This window comes from Pseudonaja textilis, chromosome 1, assembly GCF_049901715.1.
Source record: "Pseudonaja textilis isolate UNSWEBS1 chromosome 1, rPseTex1.2, whole genome shotgun sequence".
NCBI lineage: Eukaryota > Metazoa > Chordata > Lepidosauria > Squamata > Elapidae > Pseudonaja > Pseudonaja textilis.
In genome coordinates this window covers 244,627,720-244,653,864 of record NC_141990.1, presented here as the reverse complement: position 1 = coordinate 244,653,864, position 26,145 = coordinate 244,627,720, and the positions used below count along the sequence as shown (strand labels likewise).

The following is a 26,145-nucleotide window of genomic DNA, read 5'->3' as shown; positions in this document are numbered from 1 at the left end:
GATGCTGGCCTCAAGGTTAAGAAGGAAAAGTGCCAGCTTTGAACAGAAAGGGTGGAGTTTCTTGGCTACCTCCTTGACAAGCAAGGAATCCACCCCACAGAAAAGAAATTGGCAGCTATCAAAAATGCCCCAAGACCCAAAAACAAAACTGACCTCCAAGCCTTCCTGGGACTTATTAACTTTTATAACATCTTCCTACCCCAGAAGGTGACTGTTGCTGACCCCCTTCATAGACTACTCGATAAAAGGGCATCCTGGGCTTGGGGACGTCGGGAGGAACACGCCTTCCAGCAAGTAAAAGACCTCCTTACCTCTAATACAGTACTAATTCAGTATAACAAGACACTACCTTTGACTGTCACTTGTGATGCCTCACCATTTGGGGTGGGGGCCATCCTGAGCCACGTCCTACCAAACGGCTCAGAGGCACCAATTGCATTTTTTTTCAAGAACTCTATCAAAAACAGAAAGAAACTATAGCCATTTAGATAAGGAAGCCCTTGCTATTGTCTCTGCAATTAAAAGATTTCATGAATATGTTTATGGGAGACCATTTTCTATTATAACGGATCATAAGCCACTACTTGGAATTCTGGTGGGCGACAAACCTACTCCACACATTCTCTCCCCCAGAATGACGTGATGGTCGGAATTTCTCGCTGCCTACGACTATCAATTAAAGTATCGCCCGGGGAAATCTATTCCTCACGCAGATGCCTTGAGCCGCTCACCGCTACCCGAGCCACAGGAAGACCCAGCTTCCACACTCCCGGTACTAAAAATAGAGACAATGCCCTCACCTCCACTAACGGCCCAAGACATCGCCTTTGAAACCAAAAGAGACTCTTGTTTGGCACGAGTTCTTGGCTGGGTGGAGAGGGGATGGCCAGATTACGACCCTAAGGAAATATTTAAGCCATTTAAAAACAGACAAACAGAACTTTTTTCACAAAGAGGGTGCATCTTGTAGGGAGACCGAGTTGTTGTACCAACAAAGTTACAAAAAAGGGTCTTGCAAATGCTACACGATGGACACCCGGGCATCGTGCGTATGAAAGCGCTGGCAAGAAGTTACACCTGGTGGCCAGGTATGGACAAACAAATTGAAACCTGGGTCGCCTCTTGTAACAGATGCCAGGAAAACCACTCAGCCCCACCAAAAGCTCCACCAGCAGAATGGGAAAAACCCAGGGGTCCCTGGTCTCGCATTCATATTGACTTTGCAGGACCTACGAGAGGCCACACTTTCTTAATAACCGTAGATGCGTATTCTAACTGGCTTGAGGTCAATAAAATGAAAGCAACCACTACTGAGGCAGTCATCAAAAAACTGAACAGACTCTACGCCACACACGGGTTACCAGATGTCCTGGTCTCTGACAATGGGCCCCAATTTACTGCCTTAGCCTTTGAACAGTATTTAGCGGAACGGGGCATCCGACACGCACTCACATCGCCATCTCATCCTGTGGTGAATGGTAGGGCTGAACGAATGGTTCAGTTTACAAAGAAAACCCTGCAGAAAATGGAACAAGGTAACATCCACGACAAAGTCACTAGAATGCTGCTCCTGCAACACATCACACCAAACAGCACGACCAACAAGAGCCCAGCTGAACTCCTGATGGCCAGGAAACTCAGATCGCCTCTAGACTGTTTGCACCATGCCTACACCCCGGAAAAGCCCCTGGGTTCCAGCAGCAAGCACCGTGCCTTCAAGGTAGGAGACCTTGTATTCGCAAAAAAATTTTCTGGGGATCCCCTCTGGATTCCTGCCCAAGTAACTCAAGTTACGGGTCCCCACTCCTACCATCTACTCACTACTGATGGCAGAGCATGGAAACGCCATATTGACCAGCCGCGCTCCAGACTAACCACAACTTCCAACCCTGACCCTAACTTTGACACCGGGGGGGGGAGGGGAAGCCGTGAACTCAGAATTAGAACCAACACCTGTTTATTCTGAACTAACACCGAGATCACCGCACCATAGTTTGCAACACTCACCAGCTGCAGCTGAGCCTAGACAGATGAACGCTTCGCCAAGAAGCAGCAGCCAGGCAGGTTCAGCGAGCCTGGGGAGCCATGGCAGTAGCAACGAAGCTGAGGACTCTATCACTCCGGGGGCACCAGAGGAGAGCCCTGACCATGGCACCGGTTCACCGTTCCTGTTTGATCCAGCAAGCAGTCCATCTGAACCCGGATTTGAACAGGGACAATTGGAATTGCATAAGTCAGGTAGACAGGTGCGAAGACCTGCCTACCTGCGAGACTATATTATTCCACCCCTTAAACGGAACCGAGAGGGGAGGGGTGTTCCGGACTAGCAGGCTCGAAGCCTGCAAACCTGATTGGCCCGCTGATAGCCGATCGTGATTGGTCGCCATAGACTGATGCGATTGGCCAGTCAACGGGCTGCCGCGATTGGCCCTGCCAAGAGCGGCAAACTCAAATCGCCTTCATTGGCTGCCTAGCCGCAGCCAGCCCTATATAAGGGGCTGCTGCGGCTGGGATTAGTTGCTCAGATCTGAAGTCACTAATAAAGAGCTGTTGTTGCTATCTGAGTCTTGCCTCCGTTCTTGAACCATCCTCCCAGATCTAACACCTTCCAAACAAATCATGGTTGTGCAGTCTTTTTCTAATTGTACTGTCATGAACTTTAATATTTAACATGCTAACTGGGGCCTGTAAGAGTTTGAGATGTAACTCTTGGCTTTTTTGCAATTTCTCTAAGATTGCATGGTCTGAGCTTGGAATTAATTTGCTGGAATGTCCACTCCTGGGAAGATTGGCAATTGTCTTGAATGTTTTCCACTTGTGAATAACCTTCCTCACTGTAGAATGATGGACTTTAAATTGTTTGGCAATGGCCTTATCACCCTTCCCAGATTGATGAGCAGCAACAATTGCTTCTCTAAGATCATTGATGATAAATTATTTTTTGGCACTGTAATAACTCTGAATGCTGGAGACCAACAAACTCCTAAAATTTCTGCCATTATAGAGATAGTCCACACTTGCTGATGATCAATTAATCAAGGGCACTTGGTTAGCAAATGGTAACTGCTACTTAGCTGCTACTTAGCCTCTTCCTACCTATGGAAGCAGTAAAGTTGTACTTACTTTTGCACACATGCTTCTCCATTTTGGCTTTTTTTTGTAAAAGAAATAATGTCATAGTGTAATATATCATATATTGTTGTTCATCTGAAGTTGTATTTACCTACTTTTAAGAACTGCTGAGGACCAGACTTTTACTATGTCCTATTACGTAAAACTATAGAACTCAAAAAGGGTGTACTTACTTTTTTATATTTGTTGCCTTGAGTTGTATATTAAAAAAGGACAGGATTAAAAAAATATCTATCTATCTATCTATCTATCTATCTATCTATCTATCTATCTATCTATCTATCTATCTATCTATATATATATATATCAGAAACCCTTTCCCTATTTTTCGGTTTTTATACATTGTAATCTGATTCATGAAATGGAGACTGCCAAGCACAGACTGCAGTTCACTCACTACAAGACTGATCAATCTCTTTATCTTGGTACATTTCTTTCCATGCAAAAATTGCAGGTTGAATGATCAAACATTTATAGGCTGTAATAGCATAATGGCTGGGATATTTTAGCTCAGAGATCATGAAAACATTGGATAGCATTGGGAATATCTCTGCCTTCAGCCACTACTTCTTGAAAAGAAGTAGCAACCTTCACAACTGATTTACGTAACGGCTTTTTAATACACTGTCATTAGAAGTATTGATCAAATTGTTGTGTTACAGAAGCAGACTAAAAGGTTGTACATGCACTTGAAAAATTTAATACTTGGAAATAGCATATTGGCATTCAACCAGACTGTTTTCAAATAGAAAAAAAAAATCATGTTTCACATGTTCTTGTTAAGCTACTATATACTTTCACAACTTAAAAATAAAGTATATGTTGTTTCTTTTCCAAAGCATATTATATTTTTTTCTCAGTATTTTCTGAAAATGAAAAGTAGTGGTAGGCTCATATCAATGCAATAAAATAAATCATTCCCTTTATAATATACACTTCTCTGTGTATCCCTTTAATTTAGAACTTCATAATTCTATTTACAACAGCTGTAAAGAAGATCAGAAGTTACTTTTTTTCTTTCTTCCACATGTAGATTTGATTTCCTTCTTTTTCTGACTTTGTATTCATTTGAGTTCTTACTTTCTTTTTTTAAAAAAAAAAATTAATAAAAATATAACCAAAAATTAGAGCTTGATAAAATGATTGTATTAATGCACTGCTTAGGCATTATCACATTCCCATCCTATGCCCAGTTGTTTTTCAGGAAAGTGTTCAGGTTATGAGGGGGTGAAGCAGCATAGAAAAGCAAGGAACACTCGCTTTAAACAGGGGTGTCAAACTGGCAGCCTGCAGGGTGGGTGCATCACGCATGACACAGGCCATGCCCACCCCTGCGAAGGGAAAAACATTGCAATGTGTCATGTGATAGCAACGTGATGCACCAAGTTTGACACCTGTGTTTTAAGAGAAAAGTGAACAATGAGTTCAATGATGTTATGACATGATAAAAGGCCTTTTCTGGCCCTGACAGTTATGTTATTAAGACCTGAAATGTTTTAAGGCTGTCACAAATCTTTTCCTCATCTTTTGGCAATGATGGAGTTCAATTATTTGTATGCTGAAAGAGAATCCCTTGTAAAAAAGAGTGTTCCTGGTTAGCATAGGATTAAATCCTAGCCTTTGCCTGAATATGAGAGAGGGAATAAATTTGAGTTTTTTGTTTCAGAATATTTAAGACTTGCTACAGACAATGTAGAAATGGTACTCATATACCTTTTGTCTGGTTTACTTTTCTTATCATTTAAATGCTTGTCTGCCTGCCTATATACCTACCCTAGCATTCATCAGTGGTAAATTTAATTGGTTGTCTAAGACATTTGTTTAGTTTTCCAATGAATCCATAGTTTTCCAATTCATTTTAAAAATAGTTTTACTGTGATTAGAGATGTCAGGTGCCCAATTTCTTCTTTTTAAAATACTTTTGAACAAGCCTCTCCTCCCCACCAATCTGTTCATGATGCGTGGTGGCAGAAAAATCTTTGTTCTGGCATGCTTATAATTGCAGTTATCACCCTGATGTTTTTAAATAGGCCACAGCAATTAGTTCACTGTGTAAATTAGAGACTTACTAGTGCGTTTATTGAAAACAGGAGTTATGAATTCACATAACCTGGAGAAGCCCAAGAGTTCACATCCTCTATGAGAACCATGATCTTTGTCCCAGTTGGCATCTGATCCACTTTATATAGGTGGGCACATAGAAGATCCAGTTTGTGTGTTAAAGCAATTGGAGTGTGACTTCAAGGAGAAGGACACTATCAACAGTCCCTCATTCAGATTGTTTTGTAGTCACCTGTGTGTGGGTGTGTGTATGTCTTTCTTTGTGGCATTATTGATTCCTGTTGACTGCCTGGATAAATTCAATTTTGTCGTCAGGATTTCGGATATGATTCGTCCTTGCCTTCTTCCTGGCTTTGTGCCTAAGGTGGAGGTAGGGTAGAGCTCATTATCTCCTAGGCTTCTAGCCTGCTGCCATAAGTGTAACACCAAACTGACTGCACAAACTAGTTTTTGACTTGGTCATAAATGTCCTCTAAGTTATACATTATATAGAGAGAGAGAGATTTAATTTTTTTAAAAACCTAACTTTTTTCTCTTTAAAGTAAACACACTTATTCTAATATAATGAAAAAATACAAAAGCAGCTACATGCTTTATGTAGCAGAGAGCTAAGGATTAATTAATTGAGATTTATTGTTTAGAATAGAATACTTTATTAAATCTTCAAACTAATACACATGTCCTAAAATAAGAGAAGCCTTTTAAAAATTAGAGGCTTCTGTCAAGTTTATTGGGTAGTCTATAGATTTTTTCCCTTGGTAAATTAGAATTCTTTATTGGCCAAGTGTGAGTGGACACACAAGGAATTTGTCTTGGTGCAAATGCTCTCAGTATACATAAAAAAAAGATACATTCAAAACCATTAAAAAATATTCATTTGTCAAAGCCTCACTATTCTGGATTATCCAACACAATTTATATGAATTTGGGATATTAAATAAGAGAATTGATGACTGCATGAGCTGGCCCAAGAGTGCATGTGTGAAATTCCTCTTTTCCAGTGGTTTTAAATGTATATAAAACCATGCCTCATGAAAAGTTAAAAGTTATGGAAAATATCTACAGGATATCTAATATCTATAATTATGTAAAAGATCTATGGGACAGAAATTTTAACAAATTCCCAGTTAGTTACACTATAATCACTGAATAACTTACCTAATTATGTGAGCGGTTTTAACCATATTCCATTTAAAATATATTTAATTGTTGAGAATGTTTTTATATAGTTCTTACTTTTTGTAAATGGTTGTTCCAAGTAATTTTCCCTGGAAGACAATTTTAAGCATGGTTTTTATGGTTTGGAAAACTGCACTAGTAGCAATTACCTACGCACAGCTGCTGACACCCGTTTAGAATATTTCTGCTGTAAATTCTGGCTTGAAAATAATGCCGTTAAGCTGATTTGTCACAAAAGCAATGAAAACTTGGAAAATGGCCAATGGATCACAAAATGTACAGCTGTAAAGTAAGCTTAATTAAAGTTGCTGACTTTAAATAGGAATATTGCTCTCCCCTGCATAGTGCTCTCCCAATCTGGGATCTATAAGGATATTTATGCAAAATAGCCATGCACAGACATACAACAAGCAACAACTCTTGTTTTTTTTTACTGTATTTAACAAACTTGCTGTTGTATAATGTCACAAGAAGACTCAATCTTCAAGATGGGCAAAGATGCTTTTCATGATTTCTCTTTACAACTCCAAGCAACTCCTTCCCCAATCCAGACATAAGTTCCCAAGGTGTGGAACTGAACTGCTAGAATTCCCAAGGAGCATGGCTTTCTCCATAAAATCTGGGAGCTGGAAGTTCCTAGGTTAGGAATAGTTGTTTTGGAGGTGTCACAAAATCTTTGGAACCCATTTTTCAGAGAAAATAAGAGATTACAAGGGAGGATGGGAATTGGCAAAATTTGCCTCTTCTCCATTCAATAAACAGAAGGACTCTATTGATTTGATACTTCCTGGTACCAAAAACAGCTCTTCCACAGAGACAGGGGAAGAAAACCAGGGCCACCTGGCATTTTCTTGGCATTTCTGCTGATAAATTATATTTGAAAGGTAGGAGGGTATCCTGCCTCTTCCTCCTCCAGTTCTAGTTGAGATGTTATATTACAGGCTGGCCACAAATGTGTATTGCCTGAGTATTCAAGGAATTCATCCATCTTTTTTTTTCACATTAACTGGATTAATTTATTGATCCAAATGCAGTTCTTCAGATTGTTTTACACATTTCTGAACAGAAAGGCTTAGTATATACAACTGTATACTTGTACATGATTATCTGAGAATACATTTCATCAAATGTATTCAAGGAGACTTACAAATCAGAACAGACAAGTGCAAGGTTTGACTACTTGTATGCATAATGTTTCATATTTGAAGTGCTTGACACACCCCATTCTGAATTCAAAGCACAGCTTTCCACATCAAGCTGAGGTATTCTGAACTCAAAGCAGACAATTTTCACCACAATATCTCTGTCCTGAGTTTAAAATAGAAATGTTTTGAACATGACAAGTGTTGGAACACTTTCAATACCATCTGAACTACCCATTTAAAACAACTGTTTGAGTTTGGAAAGGGGTTTCAAGCCCCAAACATTTCAAGTTTCAAATGTTTTGTTCTGCCCTAGACTTTACCATATTTCTTATAAGACTTTGGGGAATAAAAACATATTTGTCTGATACTAAGATAATACATATGATAACAGATCAGCCTCTCCAAGGTGTCTATTCTACACCAGAAATAGTTTAAGATTCTAAACTCTATACTATTGTTTTAATGTATTATGCATTAATTTTTGTCATGTTCATCTCTATAATTAGTGTTGTACAAAAGGCGAACGAAGACCATACTAATACATTACAATATTACAAAAGATGTACATACATCACCCCCAAATCTTTTGTGGGAAAGCTCTGCTTTTATTAGCTTCCAAGACTAATGGTTTAAGAGGTGCTATTTTGATGCTGTGGTAAGCTGTTCTATAACATGGGGCCCACTACAGTAAAACATTGCCTCAAAGCTTTCTCCCTTTAAATTCCTGATAATGAGAAATAAGGTATTTTGTCAGGAACCCCATCGCCATCCACAAGACACTTTAATTCAATATTGAGACAGTAATGTTATATATTTAATTTTTAATGCTTTGGGCTATTACATTCTGTAGCTATTGCAGCTTGGGACCAACTCAATCCAAGTCACTTAAAGGTGCCACATAAACTTATTATATGCTGCTTTTTTAAACTCTCTTGAATGTTTTCTACTTGCTGAGCAATCCCTAACAAAATTTTTGCACTTTTGATAAAAGTCAGAATGTAGACCTTGATAAGATGAAAAATTAATGTAAGTGGTATCTAATGAGAAAGAGAGAAAAGGGTTCCTTATTTACCAGGATTTTTTAAAATGCAAAAAGTGTGTATTATGGATGATTGAGTTGTCATAAGAATAGTTCAGTTCCTGAAGAACTGAACTTTATTAGCAAGTACTTTAAGATGGGGTCTCTGAGATGTTTGAATTGCTTCACAGAGATCCCTTAACAGACTGATACTTTATTTAAAAGATAAGGTTAAAATGTCCATATGTTTCTCAGCTATCATTAGCTGAAATCTTCCATTCTTTCCCAAACTGAGAATTCTTAATATATACTGTAGGTTCAGGGAAAGCTTCTTGAGGATGGAATGTATCACCACTTCTGGCTTCATTTACTTCCTCAAAGCATCAACAATCTCCCAAATTCAGCTAATCACAACCTCCCTGACAATCCAAAAAAGATAAGAGAGGCAAAGATCTAATCCAGCAATGACAAAAGTCATATTAGAAGCACCCTGTTTACTACATTAACATTTCCAAGCTCTGAGAGCAAGGCCAGATAACACTGCAAGACACTGAGGAATTAGCTTTACTTTTTGTCTTTCTCCAACAGTGCTCCACTCATTCCTTCTCAGTAAGGAAGATCCTCAGTAAGCCAAATGTATCACTACCACCCAAAACTGTATTACAGTAATACGTGCTGGGTTTGATCATTCATCCATATCTTTATTATGGATTAATGTTGTACTTCCTACAAACAGATCTGTTGCTTATCATCTACAGCTTGGAGCCAAGATCTTGTCTTAATATAATTCTTCCCAGAGACCAACTCAATCAAAGTCACTTAAAGGTGCCACGTAAACTTATTATATGTTGCTTTTTTAACTCTCTGGAATGTTTTCTACTTGCTGAGCGGTCCCTAACAAAATTTTTGCACTTTTGATAAAAGTCAGAATGTAGACCTTGATAAGATGAAAAATTAATGTAAGTGGTATCTAATGAGAAAGAGAGAAAAGGGTTCCTTATTTACCAGGATTTTTTAAAATGCAAAAAGTGTGTATTCTGAATGATTGAGTTGCCATAAGAGTAGTTCCGTTCCTGAAGAAATATATATCAGTGTATAAATATTGATTTCTGCCCAAACAGATCTATAATCATCAGTTATGAAGGATGGTTTTCTCAAGTGCCACTATTTTCAAAATGTCAGGTTATAAGAGCTTTTCTAACCTGCCTGAGAAAATCATTATTATATAAATAAAGTTGTGCAAGGAACATGTGATTGTTTTTCAAATTGTTAGGAGCTGAATCACACATTAATTTGAAATAATCTGTTGCTCTCCCACTCATTGCAGGCAGTAGCACTAACTTTGTCAGGCTCAAAGCTAAGCAATGTCAGAGTAGGTTGAGAAACCATCAAATACTAACTTCAAGTTAGTAGACTAAAGTAAGAAGTAAAAAGAATCCTAAAAGAGGGCAAGGAAATAAGTTGAACTTCTTGTTGTAGTCAACAAAAATTGAGAAGTATATGAATGATATTTTGCTTTTTTACCATGTGAAAAGTAAGTATGTGATACATGCATAGAAGTAAAATCTGAGTTTACACCTTACGAAAGTTAAAACAAGACAGACAGAAGACTTGGACGACATGTCTCTGTTTTAACATATCATTAGAGATTCAAATAACTTGATCTCTACCACTCCAGAGCAAATTAAAACACATTCAAACATCTGGAGAATGTGAGGAGGAAATCTTACAGGGGCCTCCTTCCATCTTGAACTTTTGAGTTTCAAACAGCCACATTCATCCTGACAGCTTTACACAGTAAAGCCATGCAACAAATACAAGATATTCCAGCTGAAACTGAACTTTCAGAATGAAGTGGTGGAACTTGGCTTCAACTAATTCAAAAATAAAAGTGAGCTAGCAGAGCAACAGCTCAAGAATTTAAGGAGTAAGGAACCCACAACTCCTTCAAATCTCATCAGTCCCAGCAAGTGTAGCCAAGATCATGGCAATTTTGAAACTACCAAAGTTGGCAAACAAGCTAACAGTCAACAGTCTAATCAAAGTGAAAATGTAATCTACATGTTTATTTCTTTTTTTGAAATGGGAGCGGAACTAAAAGTAATCAGTAGGATCTTCCTTAGATTACTAAGCCTCTGGTATCTCCCAGGAGACATCAAGGATTTGCCTTGTATACAAATATTACAAATTATTGAGCAAATTTGATATATATAGTAATATTTGTATACATGTACACATACAATAAATATTCTAATAAAATAATGAAATTATAGTAATATAAAAACAAGGACAAATAGGCTGAAAAACAGCTTCTATCCCAGAAGAGTAACTTTATTGAATTCTACTGTATAGTGCAATATTAATGGAATATCGGGTTTTCAATTCAATTGTATAGAATGCATTTATGTTTTATTTTTATACTTATAGTGTACTCTGAAGATGGCATTTAATTTGGTTGAGTGAGGTACAATGACAATAAAGTAAACTAAAATAAATAAGTGTATGTATTCTACAGAAGTAACTGTTCACTGGAAATAATAAGCTTCAAAGTTCAAATCACTATGGCTAACTTCAAATTCATCCATAGTTCAAATAATTTCTAAATACATATGAAATAATTGTCTTATTCTGACCATCAGAAAACCATTTCCTTTTATGACAGCATACTTTTTTCCCCTTCCTACTCTGCTCCTGTTTCCTTATGATTGTGCCTGGCAAAACAGAAGGGACAGATATACCATACAAATGGTGAGAAGAAAGGAATAACATGTTTATTCTTTGGATTTTCATCTGTCTCACTACCATACTGATACATAATGTTGTTACTCCCAAATCTATGAGAGCTGGAGGCAGGGGTGGGATTCATTTTTTTAAAAAAACTGGTTCTGTGGGTGTGGCTTAGTTGGTGGGTGTGGCTTGGTGGTCATGTGACTGGGTGGGCATGGCCAATTCAACATCACTCATGTCAAGGGGTGCTTCTCCTCACCTGGCCTCTCGTGACCGTGGGAATGCTGCAATGGTCATAAGTGTGAAAAATGGTCATAAGTCACTTTTTTCAGTGCCATTGTAACTTTGAATGATCATTAAATGTACTGTTAATGTTAAATGCCATTCCTTTCTTCTCACCATTTGTAAGTCAATGATTACCCGTACAAAAATACAAAAAGCGTCTTTGCTTGCAAAAAGCTACCCTAAATACCAATCATTAGATTAAAAATACCTGCAAGCCGGAGTTACAAGTCAGGCAGGGTGCCAGAACACCTTGAGGAATTAAAATAGTTAAAATGCAGTGATAACTTATCAGCAGCCAACTCTTGCTCATAAAGTGAAACCGTTTAGCAGAGAAGTCATTTAAGCTCTCCACAAAGAGCACACCCAGGAGAAGCAATCCTTAGATCCATTTGCACCAATTAAAGATACCAGCTGGTCTCACTCACCTCACAAGATATCCTAAGGAAATCATCCAGATTTAAGGAAAGGTCACATGCCCCCCAGAAAGGCAGTAAAATAATCAGTACCAAGCTTGCATCCTGCCTCCCAAAAGGACAGTGCCAGATACCACTAAAACAGTGAAGGAAGACCCCCTCTCCAGATAGAAAAAGAAACCATGAGGCAGGAAAAAAATCAAATTCAATACAAATAATTAAATCACAACAGTAGCTGTTGCTTTTTGAAGCTGAATAGGGAAAATTATCCCATCAATAAACACAGGATTAACTTTCACCAAAAACCAGTTTTAGACCAAAACTCAGAAAGGATATATAAACTCACGTTTGAATGTCAATCTTTCTAGCTAGCCAAAAAGCCTTGCTGAAAGTCTCTCATCTTGGTTCCCTGTCATTAAAAGCTTCTTTCTGACAGCTCTACTTCATTATTCAATTATTTCTTCAAAGTGCTGATTGTCCAGGGAAGTATTTCCTCCCAACAGCAGTGTAAAAATCTTAAAACAACCCTTCCCCTTTAAAAACGTCAAGCCCCAGAAGCTCCAGAGACAGGAAGTACTGGCAAGAATGTAATAAGGGTGGAAAAAAAAACAAAAGGAGATTGCTTCTCCATTCTGCTTAGAAAGTTAACAAGGGGTTCTATAGAGCTGGTCAGAACCAGTAGAATCCCACCCCTGGCTGGAGCTCTCTTAACGACTCCTGCAGTGCATTGGTCTGTAAGCCTGAATGCCCTCTTAGACTATGTACCAGTGTGCCAATACACCTGGATAGCCATTAGGGACAAAGAGGTAGCCTATACCTGTGCATCTTCCAACATAATCCAAGGGAGGATTTACTGAGTCTGACTGCAAAGTAACTGATTATTTTGAGTGTTTTAAATAAGAAAGTGGCCAGCTCAGAGGCTCTTTTGGAAAGTCCAAGAAGCTGGGACATTCTCCTACATTCTTACTTAAACTGACCATGTAAGCTTTCTGCAATTTGATTTCAAGGAGGAGTAGGCAGGTTTCTCTCTGATGTTTCTAGGTAACACATCAGCATAAGAACTTATTTTGCCTTCCTCTTCCTGTCTATTTATGATGCTAGCAGAGAAACTGATGTGATTCAAATCGTATCCTTCAAAGTATGGTGTTCTGACCCAAACCTGGTTCCAAGAGAGCAAACACAAGACAAAGACAGCAGTACAACCTTTTTATGTTTCAGCTAAGAATTCTGTTTCTTCACAGAAACCTTGCCAAGTTTTTGCAAGTCCGCCAAAACACAACAGATAAGAAATAGTTTACAATACAAGAGTCTTCAAATACCAACTGTAAAGTCCACAAGGCTGAGTTCAAAACGTCTTTGCCTTCTGCAAAGAAGGTTAGTTTCACAGCTGGCTTTTATCTTCTTGAAGGAGGGGCCATTACCTTGCAGCCTTATTCCTGAGTCACTGATGCTGTTGTAACTGCTGTTTCCTCCGAGCAATCCTGCGTGCACACGCACTTGGCACAGGCTCCTCGGGAACCTCCTCATCACTGCTGCCAGCCCCCACAATCTCTGAAGGCAGCAGTCCACTCTCTCATGGTCCTGGCCCCTCATCTGAGTCCTCACTCTCCTCAGCTGTTCGCATCTGCTGCCTGCTAACCACAAGATATGAGCACTGCTTGAGGTTGATAGCTCAGAAAATATAGACTATATCTGAATACCAGGAAGAATTAAATAAGCTTCCTGAGTCACCAGTGATGCACATTTTACTTTCTCCTCCACTTCTTCGGGAACTTTCCTTGGTGAAAGAATGACAAAATCAAAGCAGCCTCTTGTAGAAATGGATTTTCTTAAACTGGAGCATATGTGAATTACAGCTGTATTAGAATCATTGCAGTCAAGAATATGCCTCACTTGAAAGAGCAGCTCAGTTGTAGCTGCCAGTTACATGTAATGAATAGTCTGGGTATTCATCTAATCAGAGAAAGGTTTTGTTTTGTTTTGTTTTAAAGTGGCAAAAATCTTGGGAGTAGGTTGTGTACAACATATCCTCCTCAACAATTTACTCAGAAAGAATCCTTGGGGAAGAGGAAAAAAACTGTAAAAAAAATTGATATAAGTTTCGGTTCATTGGAATTTTGGTAAAAAAATGGTCTGGTGGCTTTGTTTGAGCTTCATTACATTATATATAACTTCAGAACTGCTGATACAAGGATCTGGAAAGGAGCAGATATAAAATTGCTCTCTATTTTTACAGTTAAGAGAAACAGCTATATGTCTGTTATTTATTATGCTTTCTTAACAATGGTTTCTTGTAAATAGCCAGAATCTTTCATATTGCTCTTAGTTCTACTGGCAAAAATACTAGTAATAGCATTGGCACATATTCAATTGTTTCCATAAATCCTTACAAGGAAGCTTTCTAGAGTTTTTGCTTTTCTTTCTCATATGGATATGGGGGGAGGGGTTTGTGCTTTTATATATTACCTACACACACACACACACATATATATTCATAGATTTTCATGGTGGTCTTGGCGTGTTTGGGTCTTTTCCTGAGTAAGATTGAGAGCATCTTGGCAACATTTCGATGAGGTCCCACCCGCCATCTTCAGGTTGGTGCTTTTGGCTTCGTGCTTGTGCGAGCAAAGCGTGATCGGAGCTGCTGTCTCCCAATATATATTGGTGGGGAGGTTGGCTATGTTGTCATTTCTTGATTGGTTGATGGAGTTGATGTTTGCAGATTGGCTGGCTTTTTCGTAAGAACATGTGTAGCTGAGGTATTGGCTGTGTGTCTATCAGCCTCCTATGTTGTAACGACCTGGGTAATGGGCTGTGTGATGACCTTCTGAGTTCTATTGTTTTGACATACTTGGTCTTGTGCTGTAATCTCCTGGGTCGTAATGACCTGGCTCATGGGCTGTGTGATGACCTTCTGAGTTCTATTGTTGTGGCATCCTGGGACTAGAACTCAGAAGGTCATCACACAGCCCATGACCCAGGTCATTACAACCCAGGAGATTATATATATATTTATTTATACACACACACACACACACACACACACACACGTCAGAGCTCCAACAAATCATCCCTCATTTCAATCAAAAGTCTCTAGCCACATCTCAGAGAAAAGAAAATTGATTTATTAGAGGTTGGCGTGTGGCTGGGTGCAGCCGATACTAAATTACATCATACATTTCTCCCTTGACCCTGATCTTCCCCCCATCCCCTGGATGTGACTTCTCCAATGGGACACATCCATCTCCAAGAGTTATCCATCATGCTCTCCAATAACCTTCTTATGCTCAGACAACTTTGGGCTACCATGGTGATTATCAAGCATTTCAAAAATGCTTTGCTTTCCCCCACTCCCTTTTTCTGGCAGCTAAAAAGACCAAAGGAGCATCTTTTCAGATGACATTTAGCTCCCTTCATTTCCTGAAGGTGACCTGTACAACACAAAAAGAAAACAAATTTCATACATGCATACATACGTACGTACATACATACATACATACATACATACATACATACATACTTTTCATCTTTGTAAGCCACCTGGATTCATTGTAAGTGGATTGGGTGGCCCTATAAATTTTCTTAAATAGAATAAAATAATAAAATAAACAAAAGAACAGCCCTCTCATAATTACATAGTGTCCCTGACACATCCTCTATACAGAGATACAGAAGAAACTGGTCTCTGCATACTATAACAATGTTGTGGTTATAATTTGGTATGTGCTAACATACCAATGGTGGGTATGGAATCCATTGGAGCTTATCCACCAGAAAAAAATTTTTTTTATCTTTTTCTCATGGGTGCCCAATAGATTTAACACAGCATTTAATCTCTAAATGTTCTTATGTGTTCAGATCTGTGTGTTAGGCAAGAAGCAACAGAACATTGTCCTTGTTTCTACACTGGTACTTAAAGAAGTCCTGTGCTGGCCCTAATTCAGTAAATAAATTTATATCACACTGTCTACATAAAGAACATTTCAAACTAATCTGTGCCAAATGACACTCCCCCTCCCTCACTGTTTTTATGAAGTTGCTTTTATGTTGAATCAGTGAACAAATAGTTCAGGCACTTACTACTTAAAAAGGCGGTTTTCTCTCTAACTATTGTGTCTTTCCTAGAATGCTTCTCAGTTGCCTCTTTAAATGGAAATCCAAATCATTTAGAAAAAAATGAATTTGGTAAATAGATTAACTTAATCATTTCAAATACAGGTAGTCCTCAAGTTATGAATGTAATGGAGCCTGCCCTTTCCATTCATAACCCGAGGACTCATGGTTCAGAATCTTGTACCTTGAATGTGATCACTCCCTCCTTTTACACACAAATTTGCTAATCAAATGTGCGGCTCATTAAGTGTTCATGAGGTTGTTCAGGGTAGGGAAGCCATGGGGGTCTAGTGATGGAACAGGCCACCAGCTTAAGATCACCCACGGCCTCCCCAACCCATTCAAATACCTCATGTTCTTCTCAATTGCTCCCCCCCACCCACAAACTGACACACTGGGTCACTTGTGAAAATCTAGCAAGCTGTCTCTTTTCCAGCCTCTCAGCCATGTGTACCCTTCTGAACCTCCATTTCGGCCTGCCCAGTGAGGCCTGCAGAGGCCTAAATGGAACTCTGTTTTGACCAGCAAACGGCCAGGCAAGGACTGCAGAGGCCTAAATGGCCTAAATGGAGCATCCTAAATGGAGAGAGTGGTGGGCCAGTCCCTCTGAACCTCCATTTTGGCCTGCAAAGTGCAGGTCGAATATTGCAGGGCCTCTGCGGTTATTCGTAAGGGCGAACAACTGCCGTGGTGCTGCAAGATTCATAGTTTTAGGACTTGTTCATAAATACTTAGGGGGAGCTGATCGTGTAACTTCGAATGTTCGCTAATGGAATGATTGTAACCTGGAGATTATACGTACCCAGTTTCCCTTCTTATCAATGCCAATATGATTTCAACCAATTATGCCTCAGTTTGTGAATTGTTGAGTTAATTTTTAATATAAGCAAAGACTTGTAGATTTTGAAATGAATTTTTCTCCTTATGTTCATTTTGGGATACATTTTTCCCCGACATATACATTTTTAGAGGTAATCTTTCTTAATACATTTTTCTTTGTAATGTTTTTCATCAGCATGAATGTATGTATATATCCTAATGCATGCATTTTTGTGGACTGAATTGTAAAATTTGGGCATATATAGGTTTGGAAACATGACTGGGCTTTGGTTTGGTGTCTTAGCTGAAAATATGTATCGGTAAAAAACTTCAAGCTATATTTGTTTATTCCCCATCTCTAGAAGAGTAAAAAAGATAAAATATATTACTATGTAAATAAAAACTATGGAGAACTTTATAGAGGCACTGTCAGCTGGTGCTCCATTCAAAATCCAAGAAAGAAATACTTAGACTCCTTTAATCAGAGAAAAGATATCTTTTACTGGAAATCAAGTGGTAGCAACAAAAGAATTCTGAATCTGAGAAAATGGGTGTGTAAATCACATATACAAAGTAATGGCAACGTTCCCACCCCCAATACTTCAATTGGCTCATCCAATTAAAAGTTGTGTAGATCATCATGTGGGCATCTCCAGGTGGTGATGAGGCTCTGTCCGTTGACCTTGACATAGTTTGATAAAGGGTTGCAGCTGCACATAGCATAGGATAGAAACCTAAGCAAGAATGTACCCCCCACCCCAGTTTATACAGTTCTGGTTTGTAACACCTCCAGCTCACTTCCCACAACCATTCCCCCCTCCTCCCCCCGTTACTTATGACAGCCGAAAGATGCAAAGCAAAGGGAGAAAATCTTGAAGGCTGACAGGCACCGTGAATATAATATTTTGTAAGGGAAAACAATGTTAGGGGGGTGTGGATATCACAATATTCTAGGAAACTTCTCTATTTATCATGTACTGTTTCCTTCATATCCTGCATAGATTATATTTTGTGTTTTTTCTTGGTTAACTTTTGAAAGTTGTGGGTTAATTTGCAGCCAGCAATCTGACACAAATGGGCTCCAAAGTCCTATGATACTGGTAGCTGTTTTTTTTTTTTTTTCCGGCCAATCCTGCAAATTAAATACAATTTATGTTAACATATTTAACTTAAAATAACCAAGTTCAGCTGCTCTCAAGAGATTTGGGGAGAGCAGATCAGTATTGTGGTAATGTGTTAGGGAGAGGAGCTGTCAGATATGAGATGTCCATATTTTTCCACTTTTAGTTGAAAAAAACAACCCCTGTGCCAAAATGCAACATTATGCAAGAATGCCTGATACTTGAAAAAATTGCTACCTTCAGAGCAGAGTGTACAGTCTGTCGACACCAAAAGTTTCACTGCTTTCGCGTAAAAGACAGTTCACAAAATATGTTTACAGATTGCAGTTGCGTTGCTATGTGTTTCATTGTCACGGTAAACATTTTCTCAGTAGGAGATTCATATTCTCCTCACTGAGAAATAATCCTTGGGGAAATTATCATAGGAAGTCAGTTCCAATGTAACCTCCCTATGTGGACGTGCACATCGCAAGATTAATTCAAAACACGACCTGACAACTAAGAAACCTTATGTCAGAATTATTGCTTGCTGTCAGGACAAACAGAAAAAGTGATTGATTGATTGGTTGACTTATTGATTGATATAATTTATATGGACCCCCATTTTCCCAAAGGTGATTCTGGGTACTGTATAACTTCACTTCCTCAAAAGGAAAAGGCAAGAGCTGTATCTCTTTTCATGGAAATTATGTGGAGACATTTGAAATCAAGTGCCTTTTTGGCTGGTTATAAATCACTGCAGAATTTTATTCACCATAATACTGTTCAAACATAATTTTCTTTATTGATGTGCATTGCTTCTCTTTTACAGAGTGATGAGGTTTTGACAGTCATCAAAGCAAAAGCACAATGGCCTGCCTGGCAACCACTAAATGTGTAAGTAGGGAAGGGAGACAACCTCCCCAAAGACTTTTTGATCATTGTTCTCTGACAGATTGCTATAAACATCATGTTATCCACAAACATTTCTCTCTTTCTCAGATAAAAATGTCTTGATGAATGAATCTTCCCATACATATTTCTGTCTAACAATATTTGTGGGTAACCAAGTTATGGGAGGGTAGTGAGTTAGGTATTAGTCAGATGGGGTATTCAGCAGGTTCTCACCAGTTCTGGAGAACCAGTAGCAGAAATTTTGAGTAGTTCGGAGAACCACCAAACACCACCTCTGACTGGCCCCTCCCCCATCTATTCTCTGCCTCCCGAGTCCCAGCTGATCGGCTGGGTCTTCTTTTGTTGCCCTGCACAGGAGAACGGAGCTGGAAAACAGGTTAGGGAGATGGGGAGGGAATGGGGATTTTACAGTATCCTTCCCCTGTCACGCCCACCAAGCCATGCCATGCCCACCAAGCCATGCCCACAAAATTGGTAGTAAAAATATTTGAATCCCACCACTGGTGTTAGCGATGCAGTAATAAATCTAGATATATATTTCCCATTGTCTTTATCTTTTCTTGAGGACCAAGGATGTATCTAATAGTTAATACAGTTCCTGTTTGCTTACAAGTAAGCCAAATTTAATTTGATGGAAAATGAAAAATTAAACTAGTTTGAATCAAGACTGCCTTGGAAACTCCACCTCCAGGAGAAACTGAGATCCATAATTTAGGGTTGGTAACTTAAATGAGAGCATCAGTTAAAACATTTCAGTCATTTGTCTTATTTTGGAACTCTATGTTTTTCTCTAAGCATCACTTTCTCTGTAAGTTTTCATTTAAATAAAAATATGCAAACTTTCTAAAGTCAAGATTTCATTTGAGGATTTCCAATAACTGTATCTCCAGCCTAGAATGTCTGTTTAGTTGAAACTTTTTGCACTGCCTTTTTATCTGCTACTTTTATCATAATGTGTATTGCTTTATACTATACTGCACATTTTTCCTCTCCTCTCTCTAGAGTTGCTTGACTGAATCTTTTGTTGAAACTTCTTTTCAAAATAGGCATTTATAACATATTTTTGTCAACACTTTCAACGTTTCAAGGCAATGTGTGATTTGGTCAAGCATACAGTGTATGTTCTTTGGTCTTTCATGCTGTCTTGTGGTTTTGCTTATGCCACACAGCACTTTTTTGTAAATTGTTCTGCCTCTGTAGAAATTGTCTTTTTCAAGGGTATCATTCCTACATATTTGTAAAATAGGATTTGAAAACTCATATACTGTACATTTTTCACATTCACTTTCTCTGACCTTATTCACCAGGTTGTTTTATCAGTGAGTCTTTAAAAACAATATATATGTACTCCTCAAAAAACATTATGTACTTCAATACAATTAATAATGAAGCATGTTCATTTGTTGCTTCTGAAATGCCCATGATGTTTGTAGAACTCTTGTTAAATTATATTTCATCTAATTGAAGACAATAAAAGATCCAACATTCAGTTATTCAAATTTCAGACTACACAGACAGGGCACATGTGTATACTGTTTTTTTAAGAACTGGATTTGCTTATAAAAATTTTAGTTCCCTGCAGTTTTCATTTGCAACTAATGTCAGAACCACAGTTGTGTATCCAAAACAGGCTCAATCTGCTCGAACAAAACTTGCTTTCTGATTTTCCCCTTGGGGTATCATAGCAAAATTTGAATAAACTCTCATCAAGGCATTTGTTCACAGTCGTACACAAGTGACTATAGACACAGATGGGATTGTAAATGGGAGAAAACTATAAATGTGCATTACTAGCAGCTGCTGATATGTCTCTAGAACATCGATGGCAAACCTTTTTGTTGGGGTGTGTTGAAAGCGTGTGCGTATGTGATATTGCGCACGCTGCTGCCACCCACAATGCAATGTGCCCTTGCACATGCATGCACAACCCTCACCCCACCCCCTTACCTGCACTGTGTATGCGTGCACCTCCCGGCTGATTTTTGGCCCGTTTGAGGCCTTTTTTGCCTCCCCAGAGGCTCGAGAGAAGCATCTGCAGCCTCGGGAGGCCAGAAAACGGGTCTTCTGGAAATACTGGGCCTGTCTTTTGGCCTCCAAAGGCTGCAGAGGTTTCCCTCAAGCCCGCAGGAGGATGAAAACTGCCTCAAACAGGCTGAAAATCAGCTGGGAGGCACACACATGCATAGAGCAGGTAAGTTTGACTGGGGCTTGCATGCCCGCACAAATGGCTCTGCGTGTCACCTGTGTTCACCATCATGGCTCTAGAAATATCCATTCAGGACAATTGTTTCCCAGGACTTGTTGAGAATGACCCCACCGCCCCTGCAAAAAAGAAAAAGCAGAATCTCCAAAACAAGGAGTGGTAGTGCTTATTGGTTCACTCTTGTCAAGAGATTTTTTTTTATAAAATATTTCTGTGTTTTTTTCTTAGATATTAATTGGCTTGCTCTTGGTGTAGATGACAAAGACTTGTATGCATTCTGCTAAAGGTCTGTTTAAAGTGTATCAGGGAAGGCTATAACAGCAGGTGTTGCATGAAGGATTTGGAACGCCCTCAGAGATCTTTCAAATATCACATTTTTGATGTGACAAGAAGAGGAAGTTGACAAATTCAGAACAGAATAGTAATCTTCTCTATATAATAATGAAACTTCAGTCATTTTTCTAGCCCCATTTCTATATCGTTTGAGTGCAATTTGACACTCAAAGTTCTTCCAAGGCCTCAAAGACAGGCCTTGAAAATCTCTTGCTGCTGCTTCATGACAGGGCATGGAGTTACACATTTACCATTCCCTTTTTAGATGGAACACCTTCTCTCTCCATGCTAGGCCCATTCAAGGCAGCCCTACTTACCAGGCATTTTACACTATAGAGTCTTCGCTGTTTGCTCCCTTGTAAGGATGTGGTTTAATTGAGACCATGATGTGATGATATAATAGTCACCATGACCTGGGGCCATTAAGGAACGGCCAAGTGCAGAAGAAGTTTCAGAAACAAAAGAGAAGCAGCATGCTTCTTTTTTGCTCTGCTTTTTAGAAGCAGATGGGCAGTCTCGTGTCATTTTGTGAATCAACTTTAAAAGATTGTTTTGCTTCAAAGCCTTGTTGAAATAAAACGTCCCTTTGCAATGTTGCAAGTTGTAAGCATTTATGCCAGAGGTGGTATTCTACTGGTTTGGCCCAGTTCATCCGAACTGGTAGTATAAAATGCTATCAGTTCAGCCGAACCGGTATTTCAAATGATCAGCTGTGCGACGATCAGCTGTGCTGTGCAATTTAGATAAACTAGAAAGCAGGAGATCAGATTTCTTGCTTTCTAGCTAATCTAAATTGTGCGGTACAGCTGATCCCCCCTCGCTTCAAAATGCTTCTTTTTTCAGCACCCAGGAGGCTTCCCTGAGGCCACTAGGCCAAAAACGAGGTGCAGGGGGATGCTGCGAAAGAAAAAAAGAAAGAGAAGGAAGGTGGGAGAGGGGGGGAAAGGGTGGGAGGGGAGAAAGAAAGAGAAAGAAAAAAGAAAAGGAAAGAAGGAAAGAAAGGGGGGGGGAGGGAGGGAAAAAGGAGAGGAAGGAATGACCACAAACCTTGGCACTAGATGCAGCTTTAGAGGATGCTTTGAAACAGTGCAGCAATCCAGGCTGGAAGGAACTTGGAGGTCATCAAGTCCAACCCTCTGTTCCAGAAAATGAGTTTCTGTCTTATAACCCCCCCTCCCAGTCATATAACCACATAGCCACACCCACCAAGCCATGCCCACAGAACCGGTAGTTAAAAAAAAATGAATTTGAGTGCAATAGAATAGATCAACCTACCTGTTGAAATCTAGATTCTACGGACTTGAAATCAGCCAGGGTAATGCATTTCAGTAGATGATGTCTCAATGTCTAAGAAAAGGATATTTTATAAACTAGCGCTATTTTTCTATTTAAGTTCTCCATAGTTAATTAAAGTATGATTTATCAATGATTACAATATTGCCTCAGGATACAACAAAATTAACACATTATTATGCATAATGTAGCAGCCTAGTTGTGGCAAGGATAATTTGCTAATTCTATTGACTAATGATGGTGGATAAATTCCTAGACATAATCTCCTAACGTGCAGCAGGAAACTGGTTTGCTAAAACTATATTGCATAAAACAGAAATATAAATGTGTGTGTGTGTGTGTGTGTGTGTGTGTGTGTGTGTGTGTGTGCAGATACGCGTGCACATGTATGTGTGCTTGTGTATCTGCATGTATACATAGTAGTTATCCTGGGATTGTGATGTATGAAATATTTTCATCTCCAGTTATAAACCCCAATCATCATGAAATTAGACCATAGTTGTTATAAAAGTTTTATACCCTAATCTTTCAGTTTTAAGGATACCGCTATAAGGAAAAAGGAAATATTTTCACAATTCAGTGAACTCCAAATAATAATTATTCAAATTATTATTTTTGAAATTTCAACATTTCCTGAAAATTAAAATACGACATTGATGCCTGACATGCTTGTTTTTTATTTGTTGTTTAAAAATGAAGCATTGACTATTATTAGACTTGCCATCCAACTGATTCTTAATCCTGCCATTCCTAATATTTTTTTTCTTTAGAATGTGGTAAAGTTACAATCCTATTAGCAACTAATCTGCTAAGGAGGAGCACAATTGGTTTTACTTTCTCCATGCAAACTGTTCAGGGATGATAAAATACATCAGGCATGCCTCTCATAATTATATGCTAATAGTCAGGCATGCACACACAAAGATCCTGACATAGTGTGGCACAATTCTGCATGCCAGACTTGAACATAATAAAACATTTAGAGTTCTCAATCCATAGTTTTCCCATAGTAGATGAAACTGACTTCCCTTGAACTTTCAGGTTTGCTTTAGGCATTAATGTGCACGTGTGCTCATTTTATGTACAAAACTTTTTTTATACTTAAAATAAGCACATGTGCACATTAATAGTGTCTGGCATTCCAACCAACCATAAGTGGAAGGTGAAAATCAAGATAGAATTTTGTATTATATTGCATAATGCAACCTTTTTCTTTTGGGGAGAAGAAGAAAATATATCATTATATTTGCAAAAGGGCCTTTATTTCCACATAATAAACATTAAAGTTAAGATTTACATCACTTAATTACAATGACATTTAAAATGTTTAATAAAAGGCATACTTGTTCACACCAAATCTGATTTACTTTGACGAAACCTGTATCATTAAGAGGGAAAAAAAACAACATACAGTAATTTGTTATTTTCTGATGTTTCTTAGAATTGTTACATATTTTCTGACCTTGATTTTTTAACCTGTTAATTGGGGATGGGAGCAGAAATTTATAACTATGGTTTTGATAGTCAAAATTAAATTGATAAAAATTGTCCCATTTGTTTCAAAAAAAATTCTGAAATACACAGAGACACACACAAAGAATATCTGAACTCTTGTGAGAGGCACCAGTGCTATTTAAGTTTCCCAGTTTTTTGGCTTACCACTCAAGATGTATCCTAAAAAAAATCTGACTAAAATAGTCTGCAATTCCCTATTCACTTCAGTTAATAACAATAACCCCAACTCTAGGGCAAACCATACTCAACAAAGTAGTCCTTAATGGGTCTATGTCTGCATGGAGGGAAGTAAGCAGTGGGGTGCCACAAGGTTCCGTCTTAGGCCCAGTACTCTTCAATATCTTCATTAATGACTTAGATGAGGGAATAGAAGGGGAACTTACCAAATTTGCAGATGATACTAAGCTGGCAGGAATAGCTAACACCCAAGAAGAGAGGCTCAAGATCCAGATGGATCTTGACAGACTAGAACACTGGGCCGTATCTAACAAAATGAAATTCAATATAGAGAAAAGTAAAGTCCTACACTTAGGCAAGAAAAACCCAAAGTACACATATAGACTGGGTGAAACCAGGCTCAATAGCAGTAACTGTGAGAGGGATCTTGGAGTCTTAGTGGACAGCCAGCTAAATATGAGCCAGCAGTGTGCAGCAGCCGCCAAAAAAGCTAATGCAATCCTAAATTGTATTAACAGAGGCATACAGTCAAGATCAAGGGAAGTACTAATACCACTCTATAAAGCCTTAGTAAGACCACACCTAGAGTACTGCATCCAGTTTTGGTCACCACACTATAAAAAAGATGTTGAGACTCTAGAAAAAGTACAGGGACTGGAGGCTAAAACATACAATGAACAGTTGCAGGAACTGGGCTTGGCTAGTCTAGTAAAGAGAAGGACCAGGGGAGACATGATAGTGGTCTTCCAATATTTGAGGGGCTGCCACCGGGAGGAAGGGGTCAAACTATTTTCTAAAGCTCCTGTAGGCCAGACAAGGAATAATGGATGGAAACTGAACAAGGAGAGATTTAACCTGGAAACAAGGAGAAACTTTCTGACAGTGAGAACAATCAACCAATGGAACAGCTTGCCCTCAGAAGTTGTGGGAGTACCATCAGTTGAGTCCTTCAAGAAGAGATTGGACTGCCATTTGTCAGAAATGGTGTAGGGTCTCCCGCTTGGGCAGGGGGTTGGACTAGATGACCTACAAGGTCCCTTCCAACTCTGATTATCTGTATCTATCTAGACACCTGCTTTTGTATTCCAAACTATGAAAGCATCTCTGGCCATTCCTAGCGGATACCATGAGGGAGGCACTGAGGTTTAATAACTGAGCAGCTTGACAGCCTCAGCAGAAAAATGAAGAGCATTTTCAAAAGAAGCTTTAATTAATGAGTACATGTCCAGCTGAGGCAATTAACAGTACCCTCCATGCTGTTTCCGTTACATCTCACACTTACACTCAGCTGGCAACTTTACTTGCCAAGTTTAATTTTGGTTTAGAATGTTACCATCTGAAATCCAGGGGCAGGTTTTCCAAATGAAGCTACAAATCAAGAGCTACTTATGATAGCTAAATTCAATGGTGGGATTCAAAATTTTCCACCACCAGTTCTGTGGGTGTGGCTTGGTGGGCATGGCTAGGTGGTTATGTGACTGGGTGGGTGTGGTCAACTTGATGTCAATCATGGCAAGGTGGGGCAGCACCTTGCTGTGAGTGACATTGAGTTGGCCATGCCCACTCAATCACATGACTGATGCTGTAGAGACAGGGCGATTGCCTACGTATATACCTTTTCCCCCCACCCTTGGGCTAATAAAATAAGGAGAAGGAGGAGAAGACTTTGCCAAATTTTTCTGGCTCCTGCCCCCTGCTTTGCACATGCACAAATGGA

The 26,145-nt window shown here is 39.0% G+C and overlaps 1 protein-coding gene across 1 annotated transcript in view; it reads left to right on the top strand.

Moving 5' to 3' along the window:
* Window positions 1-26,145, top strand: part of SPON1 (spondin 1) — a 322,856-nt gene that overhangs the window by 246,193 nt on the left and 50,518 nt on the right. Inside the window, exon 8 of the mRNA XM_087921181.1 lies at window positions 18,825-18,889. Coding sequence (XP_087777307.1) covers window positions 18,825-18,889 — 65 coding nt within the window. The remainder of the gene's footprint in view (window positions 1-18,824; window positions 18,890-26,145) is intronic.